The sequence below is a fragment of the Salvelinus fontinalis genome, chromosome 14 (assembly GCF_029448725.1).
Source record: "Salvelinus fontinalis isolate EN_2023a chromosome 14, ASM2944872v1, whole genome shotgun sequence".
Taxonomy (NCBI): Eukaryota; Metazoa; Chordata; class Actinopteri; order Salmoniformes; family Salmonidae; genus Salvelinus; species Salvelinus fontinalis.
Window position 1 is genome coordinate 16,125,361 of NC_074678.1, and position 16,242 is coordinate 16,141,602.

At 45.2% G+C, this 16,242-nt stretch overlaps 1 protein-coding gene across 2 annotated transcripts in view; it reads right to left on the reverse strand.

The window, feature by feature from the left end:
- The window catches only part of LOC129869550 (rho GTPase-activating protein 39-like), a 190,327-nt gene extending 174,475 nt beyond the window's left edge, over positions 1–15,852 (reverse strand). For both annotated transcript variants that reach the window (XM_055944051.1, XM_055944052.1), the window contains exon 1: positions 15,689–15,852. In XM_055944051.1, the coding sequence (XP_055800026.1) occupies positions 15,689–15,699 (11 nt within the window). In that variant the 5' untranslated portion in view covers positions 15,700–15,852. The remainder of the gene's footprint in view (positions 1–15,688) is intronic.
- Between the last annotated feature and the right edge of the window lie 390 nt (positions 15,853–16,242).

Consider the following 16,242-nt stretch of genomic DNA (forward strand, 5'->3'; position numbering starts at 1 on the left):
AAAAAAACATAATTGTTGTTGCTAATTAAGACCGAATCGAGCCGGTCGGTCACAAATAGCCTACACAGATGGAGATTCAGTGAAACAAAATCACATTGACTGAGACAGTCGATGAAGTCACCGGCTTCTGGTCGGGAGTAGTCCTAGGCTACTAAGTGAAGAGCAAAATAATCCATATTAAACTACATAGCATGGCAAAATGCTGTAATAAATGAGACAACTAGACAAGATGATCATGAGCAGCACTCATCTCAAGTTAGCTAACATTTCCTGAGCATAATTGGAACCTAACCAATTGGAACCTAACCAATATCCAACTGGAGATGAACTGAAAACAAACATCTGATATTGATTGATTTATCAAGACGAGTCCCCACGCTTGTCTCCAAGCAGCACGATAGAGCTTTCCCAATCCAAACGGTGCTGAAATGATCATCTAGGTGACCACATGCAGGTAGGCTATTGCTTCAATTCTATTACAATGATTGGAAGACTTTGGGAGTTTCAGTAAGCAACAATTTGATACAAGCCTTCAATTGCATTAGCCTACTTTATTCCAATATTTTATATTTATTCCCACAGTAATTCTTTATGAATCCATCCAGTTGTGGTTAACAAAACAGTGCATGCTTAGTGGTGAGCTATGTGAAGAGACGGGAGAAGTGACATGCCTTGCAAAGTTTAGAACTGACAGGAGAATGGTTAACTGGCGCTGCCTAGCAACCATCAAGAGTTGAAGAGAGTAGTGCATGCCAATGTCACCTCAGCATTACGGCTACGTTTCTCCTTTCTCTCTCTCTCATGACGGCAAGAGTGAGCTCAGGGGGAGCAGGAGGGAGACTGAGGGAGACTGAGGGAAGGGAGGGAACAACAAAAAGAGAGCATGAGACAGAGAGAGATGAAAATAATACCAGAGGAAGGTGGTGTAATCAGAGGGGGTCATATTAGCGTTCAGAAATATGCATTTCAGACCATTAAAAAAAATCTGTGTTTTAAACCTTTTCACCCGCGTTTTTATTTTGAAAGTCAACGGTAAGGCTTTTGCTTCAAAAGAGTTATAAGGCAACTATAGTTTGAAGCTAGATAGAATGTGGCTAGCTAGCTTCATTCCCAAATGAACTACCAGTAAACATCAGTCAGAGCACTGTCTTAAGCGCTGTTCGTGAATGCTAGAATCTTATTGGTCAAGACGACAGCAAAGATTTCTCATTCGAGTGCATAAGTGCAATTACGTTCATGATTTGGAGCAAACCGTGAGTGAACCCAAGCAGCAAATAAAATAACAAGCATTTTAGATCTGCGTTTACAAAAGGCAGCAAAATATTTTTTCTTTCATTTAATGTGTGAAAAACAGAATTCTGTGTGATTGCAACCTCTGTAGTATTGATTCTAGTTTAGCTGAGAGAGCATTTTAAATTCTAGAGTAACTCCCTCTACTATCATGCAAAGTGGGAAGAATCTTCCTCATCTCAACATGCTGGGCTGGCCGCAGAGACCAGAGAATGGGTCTATTATCCTTCTCCCTGTGGTCTCTCTTTAGTTTCTCTGTCTTTATGGGCCGTTCTGAAGCAGTGGGTGGAGTGGACACTCAGCGGCATCAGGCTGCCTCAATCACCATGCCAGAGCCATAGTAAATCATTCTGTAGTTGGCCGGCTGCTCTAGAAGGGGCAGGAGTCAGTGGATATATTTTCCCTCACACAGAAAACTACTGGTCGCTGCTTACAAAATAAACCTGTATGAAATGACAGGCAAAAATGTTAATTTAACAAACATATTTTATATAAAATAGACTATTTAGGCCTTGGCCCTATGATCATGTTTGCCAACTGTATGGCAAAGTCAATATATAGGCCTAGATTGTACTAGTAAATAGACGGTACACCAATAAAACCTACTTAAAACACTCCTGAAGTCCTACAAATATAATGGATTTGTCCCCCTAATCCTCATCCATTCCAAAAGACACCAACCACACTGTGACAATGGCACACTCACAATGACACAGAGAACAGAAACAGGACACAGAGAGAGCAGGAGGATTAAAACGGGGGTTGGGAGGAGGGAGAGAAGGCGTGAAATAGGGAAGTTGGGAAAATGATAAAGACAGTGATAAAAAGAGAACAGGCAAGGGAGAACAAGTAAAGAAAATGATTGAGGGAGAAAAAGAGAGTGGGAGAGAGTGGAAACTGAGCTGCACTTCCTAACCTACCAAATGTATGACCATATTAGAGACACATATTTCCCTCAGAAAACTCCCATATCTATTGGGTGAAATACCACAGTGTGCCATCACAGCAGCAACATTTGTGACCTGTTGCCACAAGAAAAGGTAAACTAGTGAAGAACAAACACCATTGTAAATACAACCCATATTTCAGTTTATTTTTCCCTTTTGTGTTTTAAGTATTTGCACATCGTTCCAACACTGTACATAGCCATAATATGACATTTGAAATGTCTTTATTACTTTGGAACTTTTGTGAGTGTAACGTTTAATGTTAATTTTTGATTGTTATTTCACTTTTGTTTATTATCCATTTCACTTGCTTTGGCGATGTAAATATATTTTATTTTATTTGAACATATGCTTCCCAAGCCAATAAAGCCATTTGAATTGAATTGAGAGGGAGAAATTGAAGGAGAGATATTGAGGAGGCTGAAACGGGAGGAGCTGTTGGGTCTACGCTGGCTACATATGGAGGGAGGTATGGACGGACAGAGTGAGGAGAGACGAGGAGAGGAGCGGCAGAAGACACTAGAGCCACACGCAGAATCCAGTTTCGGGAGCTTTCTGACATCCCAATAGAGACATTGGGGGGCAGGGTAAGGGGGAGGAGAGGGAGCAGGGAGGGGAAGGAGAGGGAGGAGGCAGGGGGAGAGGGAGGAGGCAGGGGGAGAGAGGGAGGAGGCAGGGGGAGACGGAGGAGACAGGTGGAGAGAGGGAGGAGGCAGGGGAGAGAGGGAGGAGGCAGGGGAGAGAGAGGAGGCAGGGGAAGAGAGGGAGGAGGCAGGGGGAGAGGGAGGAGGCAGGTGGAATGGGGAGAAGGCAGGGTAAGGGGCAGGAGAGGGAGGAGGCAGGGGGAGGAGGTAGTGGGAGAGGGAGGAGGAGGGGGAGGAGAGGGAGGAGGAGGCAGGTGGAGTGGGGAGAAGGCAGGGTAAGGGGGAGGAGAGGGAGGAGGCAGAGGGAGGGGGGGGAGAGGGAGGAGGCAGAGGGACAGATTGGAGGGAATAAAATTCTGCTGCAGTTTTAAAAGGGGACACATTGTGTGAGAAGGGGATAGGGAGGAGGGAAGAGAAAGGGGAGAGGGGGGAGGATATCCAATAGGAGAGGGAGGAGGCAGGGGGAGGAGAGGGGAGAGGAGAGGGAGGAGGCAGGGGGAGGAGGTAGTGGGAGAGGGAGGAGGCAGGGTAAGGGGGAGGAGAGGGAGAAGGCAGGGGGAGGAGGTAGTGGGAGAGGGAGGAGGCAGGGTAAGGGGGAGGAGAGGGAGGAGGCAGGGGGAGGAGAGGGGAGAGGAGAGGGAGGAGGCAGGGGGAGGAGGTAGTGGGAGAGGGAGGAGGCAGGGTAAGGGGGAGGAGAGGGAGAAGGCAGGGGGAGGAGGTAGTGGGAGAGGGAGGAGGCAGGGTAAGGGGGAGGAGAGGGAGGAGGCAGGGGGAGGAGAGGGGAGAGGAGAGGGAGGAGGCAGGGGGAGGAGGTAGTGGGAGAGGGAGGAGGCAGGGTAAGGGGGAGGAGAGGGAGAAGGCAGGGGGAGGAGGTAGTGGGAGAGGGAGGAGGCAGGATAAGGGGGAGGAGAGGGAGGAGGCAGGGGGAGGAGAGGGGAGAGGAGAGGGAGGAGGCAGGGGGAGAGGGAGGAGGCAGAGGGAGATGGAGGAGGCAGAGGGAGAGAGGGAGGCAGGTGGAGTGGGGAGAAGGCAGGGTAAGGGGGAGGAGAGGGAGGAGGCAGAGGAACAGATTGGAGGGAATAAAATTCTGCTGCAGTTTTAAAAGGGGACACATGGTGTGAGAAGGGGATAGGGAGGAGGGAAGAGAAAGGGGAGAGGAGGGAGGGGGATATTCAATAGGAGATGAGCAACACGGGGGTCGATGATGTGCCCTCCCTCTTTTCTCTCCTCCCCCAATCCTTCACACAACCATCTCCTCTCGCTTCATCTGACACCAAGAGAACACACGCTATAATCTCACACACACACACACACACACACACACACACACACACACACACACACACACACACACACACACACACACACACACACACACACACACACACACACACACACACACACACACACACACACACACACACACACACACACACACACACACACACACACACACTAGACGAGTGCCTGTGAACCAGTCCCAAGTGCTTTGGGCACAGTGTGTGTCTGCTGATAGTGCTGCCAGTAGCAAAGGAGGTACCACTCAACAGCCAGATATCCTCAGTGCTGAAACCGTGGGACCATTCATTCACGCCCTCAATTCCATATTGCTCTGTCTTTCAATCTTCCCCTCCACTTCTCAGTCCTGCAACACACACACCCCTCTGTACTGCAGGTCTCCCATTCCACCGTCACCCCCCCGTCCCGTCCCCACAATAACACACAGATTAAAGGATCTCCAAAGACAGCTTTTCATACAAACACATTTACACACTAATCCTATTACACTGAGAAAAGTCTTTCTCCTCTCTCTCTCACCCTTTCTCCCTCCATCCCTCTATCTCCATCCGCTGACAGTCAATGCCTGTCAATATTACAGTTCAGCTCTCCATCCATCCCTCTATCAACCAATACTCCTCCATCCCTCTCTCTCCCTCCATCCACTCTAGCCGTCAATGTCAGTCAATAGCCCATCTCCGCTCATGAGACTCAAATTCAAACCAGTTTTATTGCCACCATGACTGTTCAAGGTACAACAACAGACCCTGAAGCCAATTCATTATTTCACAATTACAGGATGTCAGATTTAATTTGGCCTAAAATGAAAAGGATAACATATATTATTCCCTTGCTTTTCTATGCCCTTTCTCTCCATCCTACTCTAACTCTCTCCATCCTACTCTACTCTCTCTGTCCTACTCTATTCATAATATAGGTTGCGTCCCAAATAGCTACACTACAGTATTAGGGTATTCTGCAATGTCCATGGTACAATTCACTAAAGTGGATACTGTCTAATTTGGGTATATTATATTGTGGCATAAATGCATGAATTTATACTGCACTCCCCCGCAGAGACAAATAACAGGCTGTCTTAACATAAGTGATAGGACTACACTCCATTCCTGACTGAGGCATTTCATTATCAGAGTCTGACAAATGTGACACATTTGTTTGATAACGCTATTATTGCTCTGGGTTGTAATCAGTTGGCTGTGCCCTGTGATGCCGGTGTGGGAGTGGTTCAGCATTAGAGGCATACTTTTATCACTTTGATCATCAGAATGAAGGGGGGCACACACACACACCCACACACCCACACCCACCCACACACACACACACACACACACACACACACACACAGACAGACAGACAGTTAAAAAGAAACAGTTCAAGGCCAAATAAGCCCTGTATGATTCAGACCACTGCTCCAAGGCACAGGATCACCAGACTCACATCACGCTACAGAGCAAATCAGGACAAGTAGGTCAACACACCAACACACACGCACACACACACGCACGCACGCACGCACGCACGCACGCACGCACGCACGCACACACACACACACACACACACACACACACACACACACACACACACACACACACGAACAGACACAAACGGACAGACACACACACACACAAACAAAAACATTGACCCTCCCCTGCACTGTGAGAAAGAGGCTACACACTGCGATACTGTACTGTCTGTGTCTGCCATGGTAATGTCGTGCTCCCTTCCCTAGCAGCCCTGCTAGCCTGGAATCCAAACGGAATTATTTTGTTTCCCGTCACAGTAATGGAGTATTTCAGTTTAGATCCATGCTAAAGCACTGCAGCATCTCCACTACAATACTGCTGCTCCAAAGATTTCCCCCAATAGCTTCAACAACACCACTCTTCTTTATGCATCCTTCCTTTATTCATCCATGTGAGTCCCATTGAAATGATAGGAATCTCTTTTTAAAAAGGAGCCATGTGGCGTAGCCAATACTCATACTGCTTCTAAAACTGTACCTTATGTAACAACATGGTTGAATATAAATAAATGCCCTATGTACCATCCTACCCAGCCAGTGAGAAAACCCCAATCTAGAACTGTGACAGACATACAGGCAGACACACAGGCAGACAGATAGGCAGACAGGCGGACAGATAGGCAGACAGACAGACAAGCAGATAGGCAGACAAGCAGATAGGCAGACAGACAGGCAGACAAGCAAATAGGCAGACAGACAGACAGGCAGACAGACAGGCAGACAGACAAGCAGATAGGCAGACAGGCAGACAGGCAGATAGGCAGACAAGCAGATAGCAGACAGACAGGCAGACAAGCAAATAGGCAGACAGACAGACAGGCAGGCAGACAGACAAGCAGACAGACAAGCAGATAGACAGATAGGCAGACAGACAAGCAGACAGACAGACATGCAGATAGGCAGACAGGCATTGCGGTCCAAGAGCCCAGACTGAACGGGGAGATATAAATATTTTACCCACTGCATGTTTTGGTGAAACACACGAGCCCCGGCGTATCGCCGCCCCACCCCGACCCTCTCCCTCTTTCTCTGCTTCACTCACTGGATCGAATGTTGGACTGCCAGGGCTGGGGTGGTGCAGAAACATAGCCTCTTGGCATATATGATTGTGAATGGCTCAATTGGCTACTAACTGCTTGATGAGTATGGTTAAATACCATGAAATATGGTGAAACCACCCAAAAAGGCCATCCATGAGTAAACGGTGCCTGGGGAGATAACTATGTAAAATGGCAGCATGCTGCATAACTACATCTTAAGAGAGACTTGTCTCGAGTCGGGTTTCATGTGGTGTATGGAGGCCGGGGTAGGAGAAGGAATGACAGGTGCATAGCAACCAGCGGGTTGGGATATAAAGAAAAAAGGGAAGGGCGGCGACAAGAGGGAGGCATGGGGAATAGCGAGGGGCGAGGAGAGAGCGAGGGAGGAATTCAGCAGCTGTGCGTGTGCCGGTATCGATGCCAGTACACTGATGCTGCATGCCTACTCACTCAGTCCGAAGCCAAGCCCTACCACTCCCCCACAAAAATGTACTGGCTTTCTCTTGGAAAAGGAATGTTGACAGTGACATACTGAAAACATCACAACGTGTCTTTATCTGACGGCTAAATTCAACTCCATGGCGGATGACTGTCCTCTGAAATTCCGAATGCACAATAGGCTACAGCAGAATAGCCTTCTGCAGCAATGACCCTGTCCTGCCTCTGTAAGAACTAACAGCCATTTAAAATTCACCATGAGTCTATATAGGCTCCACGACATGCCACTTAGAATAGATTCCCCTGCATGATCCGCTATGTAAGCTTACTATTCCGATGCTGCTGCAGAGAGAGAGAAAATACCTTGATAAACCCCATGCCGGAATAGCCTACCGCAGCAAAATTGCAAGGGACAGCCAATTCAGCTCCTCACCAATATGAAATTACATAATCCACTCTAGATCTCCGTCCGCACACACCACCGACAATCCCACAATGTAACACTTTTCTGTAATTTCAACAGTAAAATACCATAAAAGTGTATTACAGCACTAATGCTGTATTTTGCACTGCATTTTGGGTAAAATGCTGAAAAACAATGTTATTAACTGTTAATGGATGCTTCCTGTAAAAATTACTCTAACATACTGTATTTCTTTAGAGTAATAGCTTATGCCTACAGTAGATTCAAATTGTCTGTTTCAGGTGCCAACCTCATGCTGTCAGTTGAGACACATGAAGCTCAGTTTTGAAGCGACGGTGAAGTGGAATAATAATTTCAGCAGCTGCTGGGTAGGAACCTTGACTTGTTTATAAGTATCTTTATTGCTAGCCAATGTTGAATTACTGTATATTTTCTTAGCTAACCTAGCTAGCTATCTACAGTTGAAGTCAGAAGTTTACATACACCTTAGCCAAATACATTTAAACTCAGTTTTTCACAATTCCTGACATTTAATGCTAGTAAGAATTATCTGTTTTAGGTCAGTTAGGATCACTACTTTATTTTAAGAATGTGAAATGTCAGAATAATAGTAGAGAGAATGATTTATTTCAGCTTTTATTTCTTTCATCACATTCCCAGAGTTTACATACACTCAATTAGCATTTGGTAGCATTGCCTTTAAATTGTTTAACTTGGGTAAAACGTTTCGGGTAGCCTTCCACAAGCTTCCCACAATAAGTTGGGTGAATTTTGGCCCATTCCTCCTGACAGAGCTGGTGTAAATGAGTCAGGTTTGTAGGCCTCCTTGCTCGCACACACTTTTTCAGTTCTGCCCACACATTTTGTTTTGTTAGGTGAGTTTCAGTTTATTAAAATTATGTGGAACTCTACTCACGCTGCGCCTTGGTCTCATCATTATGACGAACGTGACAGAAAATCCCACCAACAATGGACCAAGCAGCGTGTACAGGAGGAGTGGACTTGGGAGGAGATCCTGGAGGGAAAAGGACCCTGGACGCAGGCCGGAGGGTATCGCCGTACTAATGAGAAGATAGAGGCAGCGAAAGCGGAACGGCGATGAGGAGCAAGCATATGAGGAGATAGCTCAACGGAGCAAGCACGAGAGGCAACCCCAGTAAAAAAAATTGGGGGGAGCACAAGTAGCCAGTCAGGGAGTCGAGTGAGGAGTTCGACGCAAGATTCCGGAGAGAGGTGCTGGCATTGAGAGCGCTGCAGAGCGGGCGTGCTGAGGTGCGTGTCATCTGCCCAGTACCACCATTGCCGGCACCAAGCATCAGGCCTCCAGTGCGCCTCCACAGTCCAGAGCTTACGGCGACAGTTCCCAGTCCAGAGCTTCCGGCGACGTTTCACGATTCGGAACCTCCTGAGACGGGCCACGGTCCGGAACCTCCTGAGACGGTCCCCGGTCCGGAGCCTCCAGCGACGGTCCCCGGTCCAGGGTCTCCAGCGACGGTCCCCTGTCCGGGGTCTCCAGCGACGGTCCCCAGTCCGGGGCCCCTAGCGACGAGCTGCAGTCCAGAGCCTCCGTCGATGGTCCGCAATCCAGAGCCTCCGGCGATGATCCACGGTCCGGTTCCACAAAAGCGTAAGGATCAGCGTAAGGAGGAGGGGGGACTGCGTCCATAACCGGAGCCGCCACCGAGGGTAGATGCCCACCCGGACCCTCCCCTATAAGTTCAGGTTTGCGGCCGGGAGTCCGCACCTTTGGGGGGGGGGGGGGGGGTATTGTCACGCCCTGACCTTAGATATCTCTGTTTTTCTATATATTTTGGTTAGGTCAGGGTGTGACTAGGGTGGGTACTCTAGTTTTTGTATGTCTAGGGGTTTTTGTATGTCTATGTTGGCCTGATATGGTTCCCAATCAGAGACAGCTGTTTATCGTTGTCTCTGACTGGGGATCATATTTAGGTAGACATTTTCCTCATTTGTGTTGTGGGATCTTGTCTATGTATTGTTGCCTTAGTGCACAGCAGTAGCTTCACGTTTCGTTTGGTTGTTTGTTGTTTTGTTAGGTGAGTTTCAGTTTATTCAAATTATGTGGAACTCTACTCACGCTGCGCCTTGGTCTCATCATTATGACGAACGTGACAAATTATGTCAATTAGCCTATCAGAAGCTTCTAAAGCCATGACATCATTTTCTGGAATTTTCCAAGCTGTTTAACGGCACAGTCAACTTAGTGTATGTAAACTTCGGACCCACTGGAATTGTGATACAGTGAATTATAAGTGAAATAATCTGTCTGGAAACAATTGTTGGAAAAATGACTTGTGTCTTGCACAAAGTAGATGTCCTAACCGACTTGCCAGAACTATAGTTTGTTAACGAGACATTTGTGGAGTGGTTCAAAAACAAGTTTTAATGACTCCAGCCTAAGTGTATGTAAACTTCCGATTTCAACTGTATATCACAGCGTAGCCATCTAGATATCACCGTGATACAGTTTACTCAATGGAGAGAGCATGATTGAATAAAGCCAGTGTGTCTTTCGGATGACTCAACACTATATAATTCAGCTAGTACAGCTAGTGAATTCAGTCAACACTTAACAAAGAACTGCAGTTAGTTTCAGAATGGGTGGTAAGAAATAAGTTAGTCCTGAATATTTCAAAAACTAAAAGCATTTTATTTGGGACAAATCATTCACTAAACCATAACCCTCAACTAAATCTTGTAATAAATAATGTGGAAAGTGAGCAAGTTGAGGTGACTAAACTGCTTGTAGTAACCCTGGATTGTAAACTGTCATGGTCAAAACATATTTATACAACAGTAGCTATGGTGGGGAGAAGTCTGTCTATAAAAAAACGCTGCTCTGCCTTAAAAACACTATCAACAAGGCAGGTCCTACAGCCCCCTAAGTTTTGTCGCATCTGGACTACTGTTCAGTCATGCGGTCAGATGCCACAAAGAGGGACCTCGGAATATTAATATTGGCCAGCATGGCTGCCCCTTAAATGTACACAGAGAGCTAACATTAATAATACGCATGCCACCAAGGGTCTCTTTACAATCCCCAAGTCAAGAACAGACTATGAGAGGTGAACAGTACTACATAGAGACATGGCTACATGGAATCCTATTTCACATCAGGTAACTGATACAAGCAGTAGAATTAGATTTATAAACCAGATAAAAATACACCTTATGGAACAGCAGGGACTGTGAAGTAACACACACACAGGCACAGACACACATACACATGATAAGACATGCACTCTGCACACACGTGATCATGGATTTTGTATTGTAGATATGTGGTAGTAGAGTAGAGGCCTGAGGGAACACATGTAATGTGATGTGAAAAGTATTATGAAATGTAATGTCGTAATATTTTAAGTTGCACTCTACCGGTCAACAGTTTTAGAACACCTACTCATTCAAAGGTTTTTCTTAATATTTACTATTTTCAACATTGTAGAATCATGTGGTAACCAAAATATAATGAGATTCTTCAAATAGCCACCCTTTGCATTGATGACAGCTTTGCACACTCTTGGCATTCTCTCAACCACCTCCATGAGGTAGTCACCTGGAATGCATTTCAATTAACAGGTGTGCTTTGTTAAAAGCTACATTTGTGGAATTTCTTTCCTTCTTAATGTGTTTGAGCCAATCAGTTGTGTTGTGTTGTGGTATATAGAAGATAGCCCTATTTGGTATGAGACCAAGGCCAAATTATGTCAAGAACAGCTAAAATAAGCAAAGAGAAATGACAGTCCACCATTACTTTAAGACATGAAGGTCAGTCAATGCGGAAAACTTCAAGAACTTTGAAAGTTTCAAGTGCAGTCGCAAAAACCATCAGGCACTATGATGAAACTGGCTCTCATGAGGACCACTACAGGAAGGGAAGACCCAGAGTTACCTCTGCTGCAGAGGATAAGTTCATTAGAGTTACCAGCATCAAAAATGCAGCCAAAGAAATCTTAACAAAGTTCATGTTCATCTCAATATCAACTGTTCAGAGGAGACTGTGTGAATCAGGCCTATGGTCTGGAGTCCAAACTGGAGATTTTTGGTTCCAACCGCCGTGTCTTTGTGAGACGCGGTGTGGGTGAACGGATGATCTCTGCATGTGTGGTTCCCACCGTAAAGCATGGAGAAGGGGGTGTTGGTGTGGGAGTGCTTTGCTGGTGACACTGTCTGTGATTTATTTAGAATTTAAGGCACACTTAACCAGCATGGCTACCACAGCAATCTGCAGCGATTCGCCCGCCCATCTTAGTGTGGGCTTAGTGGGACTATCAATTGTTTTCAACAGGACAATGACCCAACACACCTCCAGGCTGTTTAACACTTTTTGGGTTACTACATGACTCCATATGTGTTATTTCATAGTTTTGATGTCTTCACTATTATTCTACAATGTAGAAAATAGTAAAAATAAAGAAAAACCCTTGAATGAGTGTGTTCTAAAACGTTTGACCGGTAGTGTATATAACTGTCTTAATGTTGCTGGACCCCAGGAAGAGTATCTGCTACCTTGGCTGCAGCTAATGCGGATCCTTAACGCAAATACAAACATATGAATGGCAAACACACCGGGATTTAGCTGTCAAAACCCTGTGTGATTCGGTTCACTTGGCTCTCAGCAGTGCGACATAAGCCATCGTTTTGCAGGCCAGGAGTGTCCATATAGCCTCTCCCCCCTAACCATTTGTTTAATTTAAATAACATTGTTCCATAATGATACAGTATTAGCTAAACCTGTTCACTTCACCAGTAGTATGCAAACATCTGGTGGCACAAAAAGAAAGGAAAATGTTGTGAATCTGGTCAAATAAACTGTGGTATTGAGTATTGCTATAGCAATGTTTTATTAGTTTAGCTATGGTTTGAAGTAATGTGTATCTAGCTCAGTGGTTCTCAACTGGGTTTTATCCTCGGGACCCAAATTGAACCAGGTTGTCTCAGTCGCAACCCAATATTCGCATCGCAAAAAATTATCAGCAAAATACAATCTGGAAAAATGTCACGTGTGCTCCCTCTCCTGCCTCTATGTCACCAGGCTGCTCGTTATGGCGCACACCTGTCACCATCACCTCCTTGATTAACTGCCCTATATGTCACTCCCTTTGGTTCCTTCACCAGGTGTCATTGTTTCTGTTTCCTGTCTGTGCGTTGTTCGTGTTTCTTGTTTTGTTCATTTGTTTATTAAATGATGCACTCCCTGAACTTGCTTCCCGACGCCGAGCGTTACAAAAACTATTTTAATGCTATAATGATAGTACATTTAGAAATTAACATGACAAGGGAACAACACTCCCACCTCTTTCATTGTCAATAATACAATTTTGCCCAATGTTAATAAACTCAGTGGTTTGAGACCACAAAATTGACCCAAATAGTACTGCTAATAGCTTGAAAATTCTGCATTTTAAAAGGTCTTTAAAATGCATATCATGAAGTTGTTATTATCTTAAATGTTTAAAGATATATACATGTGTGGTTGGATAAAGTGCACTACTCCATTGCCATGCATAGCTATCTACTAGTTTAGGTGTTCCTGACCTTAATTGTTTGCTACAGAGCTGGTTGCTCAGGTTAAAGACAGGTATTGTGAGTTAGATAATTAGCGTGTAGTTCCCTGATGCTTTCAGTCTCCCTGATTAGTTCTAATCATGTTCTAATTGATGATTCTCTCTTTTAAACTAGTGTAAATGTTTTTGTGCAATCATGGGTCCTCCTTATTTCCACCAACCACCCTCCTTGGCTACTCTGGGTCTACTATTGTACACATGGTGGTGGGTTAAAATCCCAAGCCCTTTTTGGGGAGACCCATAGTATTTGTTTTTGGACTGATTTTTGCAAGTAGTTGAATGGACCTGGCTGGCGTGATCTCCAAGAAGCAGACTGCAGTGGAGGTGTCGTAGGTTTATCTGAGGAGTTTAGGGCGGCCTGAGCCCAATGGCGGGAGCAGAGGGTAGACCTCCAGTTGCTGATGTGAGCCGTGGAGGAGCTGCTGTCGTGGCCTCACTAGTGGAGTCGTCCTGGGAAGGTGGAGATTTCCCCAGTAGTCCAGAGGTGCCCATGTCCCAACCTGGGCTACAGCTCATAAAAGCCCAGGATCTGCTGGCATTGCAGAGGCTGAGTGTATGTGTGTGTGGGACCTGAAAGTGGAAGGAGTTCCACAGTGGGACCATATGCTGTGGTATTCAGCAGCCATTTGTGTCAAGTTGGAACTTTGAACATTCTAAACATTTGGGTTTTCAGTGACGGACTAATTCTCTGCAGCGCTCACCACTGCGTTTGCAAGCTGGTGAAGGGGAGAGTAATGTGAAGATTGCAAAAAAATGCCATCACTTATACCTTTTTTTAATGTGTGATTGTGTTAATTGAAACCAAAACTATTTAATTATTCAAACCATTCCATATACATGTACCATCAACTTAATTCACATTTACCATCAACTTAATTCTCGACAGTCAGTCAATTTGAGTGTTTTTTTGAGTGTTGGCCACACCTGATCTTTTTTTATTTTTTTTATTTAACAAGGCAAGTCAGTTAAGAACAAATTCTTATTTACAATGACGGCCTACTGGGGAACAGTGGGCAGAACGACAGATTTTTACCTTTACCTTGTCAGCCTTTCGGTTACTGGCCCAACGCTCTAACCACTAGGCTACCTGCCGCCCCGGTTTGTGTCTTGAAATGTGGTCTGTTTGAACAGTGGGACAAAAAAATGCCTGGAAGAGTTAGTAGACATGCTATATGCTCTGCAATAATGTTTTTTGTTGTTTTAACCTCTTTAAAACCATAAGTTTTATAGCCTAATAAATATTTATTGAATTCTGAACATTTTTATCAGTCCAGTTACAGTACTCTTGTTGTATGACTCAAATGAGTTCAATTGACCCTGCTGTAATATAATGTTTTACAGTAAGGAAAATTACTGTGAAATATATTACAGCATCTATGCTGTAAAACAACATTACAGTATTAAGCTGGCAACTTTAGTGCCAGGATAATTATGTACATCTCGAAGTAAAAGTTGTACAGTGCATGCATACACCTCATTAACCGTGACATTAAGGTAAATTCTGCAAGCCACGGAGCAGGAGGTCTCCCTCCAGTTCCCGAGCCTCCCGCCCGCTGTCGGTTGCAGATGTAGAAGCAGGAGTCGGAGCCAGTGAGGTATTTTTCTGTTTGATAAACATGCTCGAATTTGCATTAAGTTCTATACACTCACGATACAAATGACTGTTGTAATTTACATACGAGTGAATGACCCCTGCAACACATTTAATAGGTATAAATGATTAACTCTTGCTGAGGAAGAGAATAGGTAGGTTTGGAGCATATAACCTCACTAAAAAGGCAGGTGTAGTCTGTAGGCTATTCTCAATTGAACTCCCATGTAAACAGGTGTTTTTACCTTTTTGGAATAGCTCATAGCTGTCTGGGCGAGGGGGCAAATAGGAGTGTTCTACGGTTCTAGATGTGGCATCCTCGGCTCGCGGGTTCCTTCTCCCTCGCAGATGGTTAGCAAGCCATCAAAATGCTGAGAGTTGGATAGCTAGCCCTGCCCAACTACCCATCATATCGGTGTAATAACCCCATAAATGCGTAATAACACAAGTTTCACTAGCTATGGTTTCCGGTAAAGCATATCAACTACAAAACAGTGTAGGTGTTTGTGTTGCCAGGTGAGATTCAAGGCTGAGGGAAAAAACAGATGCATTCACAGAGCTGCAAACACCCTCACAGAAACAGATGCATTCACAGAGCTGCAAACACCCTCACAGAAACAGATGCTGCTCGTGCCGCTGGATCTTGAGTTTCACACACCGAAGGGCTGGATAGGACAAGTCCTCCAGCTACCAGGTAAAGATGGTCAACGGGAGTAACATGACCGCGTAAACTGACCGAGAGGCAGGATAGCTCAATGCCCGGTGACGTTAGCTAAGAAAAAACAGCAGATATCCTTTTGCCTCAGCTCAGTCCTGGCTAGGTCGCCAACGAAGAAGCATCGCTACAGAATACATTTCATTGGACACATCAGCGACGTAAGAATATAAATCGTTTCAGCCTTACTTACCTCTCTGCCATTTTCCCGGTAGTTCCCAATTAAAATCCGTTAGTAATAATAATCCCCACAACGTCACCCATGTTGCCAAAATCGCTGTCTCCGCAGTCACCGAACTACTACTGTAGCTCTCTCCTCGATGGAATATGGTGCACGAACTCTCTCCTAGCACGCAATGCCCGCTTCTCCGTCACTGAGCTGACGTCACCCAGTTTCAACCAAGAGCGCACGAACTGCGTTTCCATAGCAGCACGGAAATGCCAGGATCCCGACTCCCGAGTCTAGAAATAAATATTCATCGTCTGATAGAATGCACCACCAACAACCCGCAACAAAATATGTGACAATAAGGTCGAGACCTCTTAACAAAGTCCGTAATTCTCAAGGAAAACCCGTCCAAACACAAAACAGAAGTAATTCCGCCATTAATTCATGAATTCATTCAACTTTAATCTATAGGCCTGCTGCAATGACTGACTATACTGTCGACTTTCCCACCGAATTTTTATTTTTTTTAATACCTTATTTGGTCGTTTCTCGCAAGTTATGCTATGTATCTTCAAACA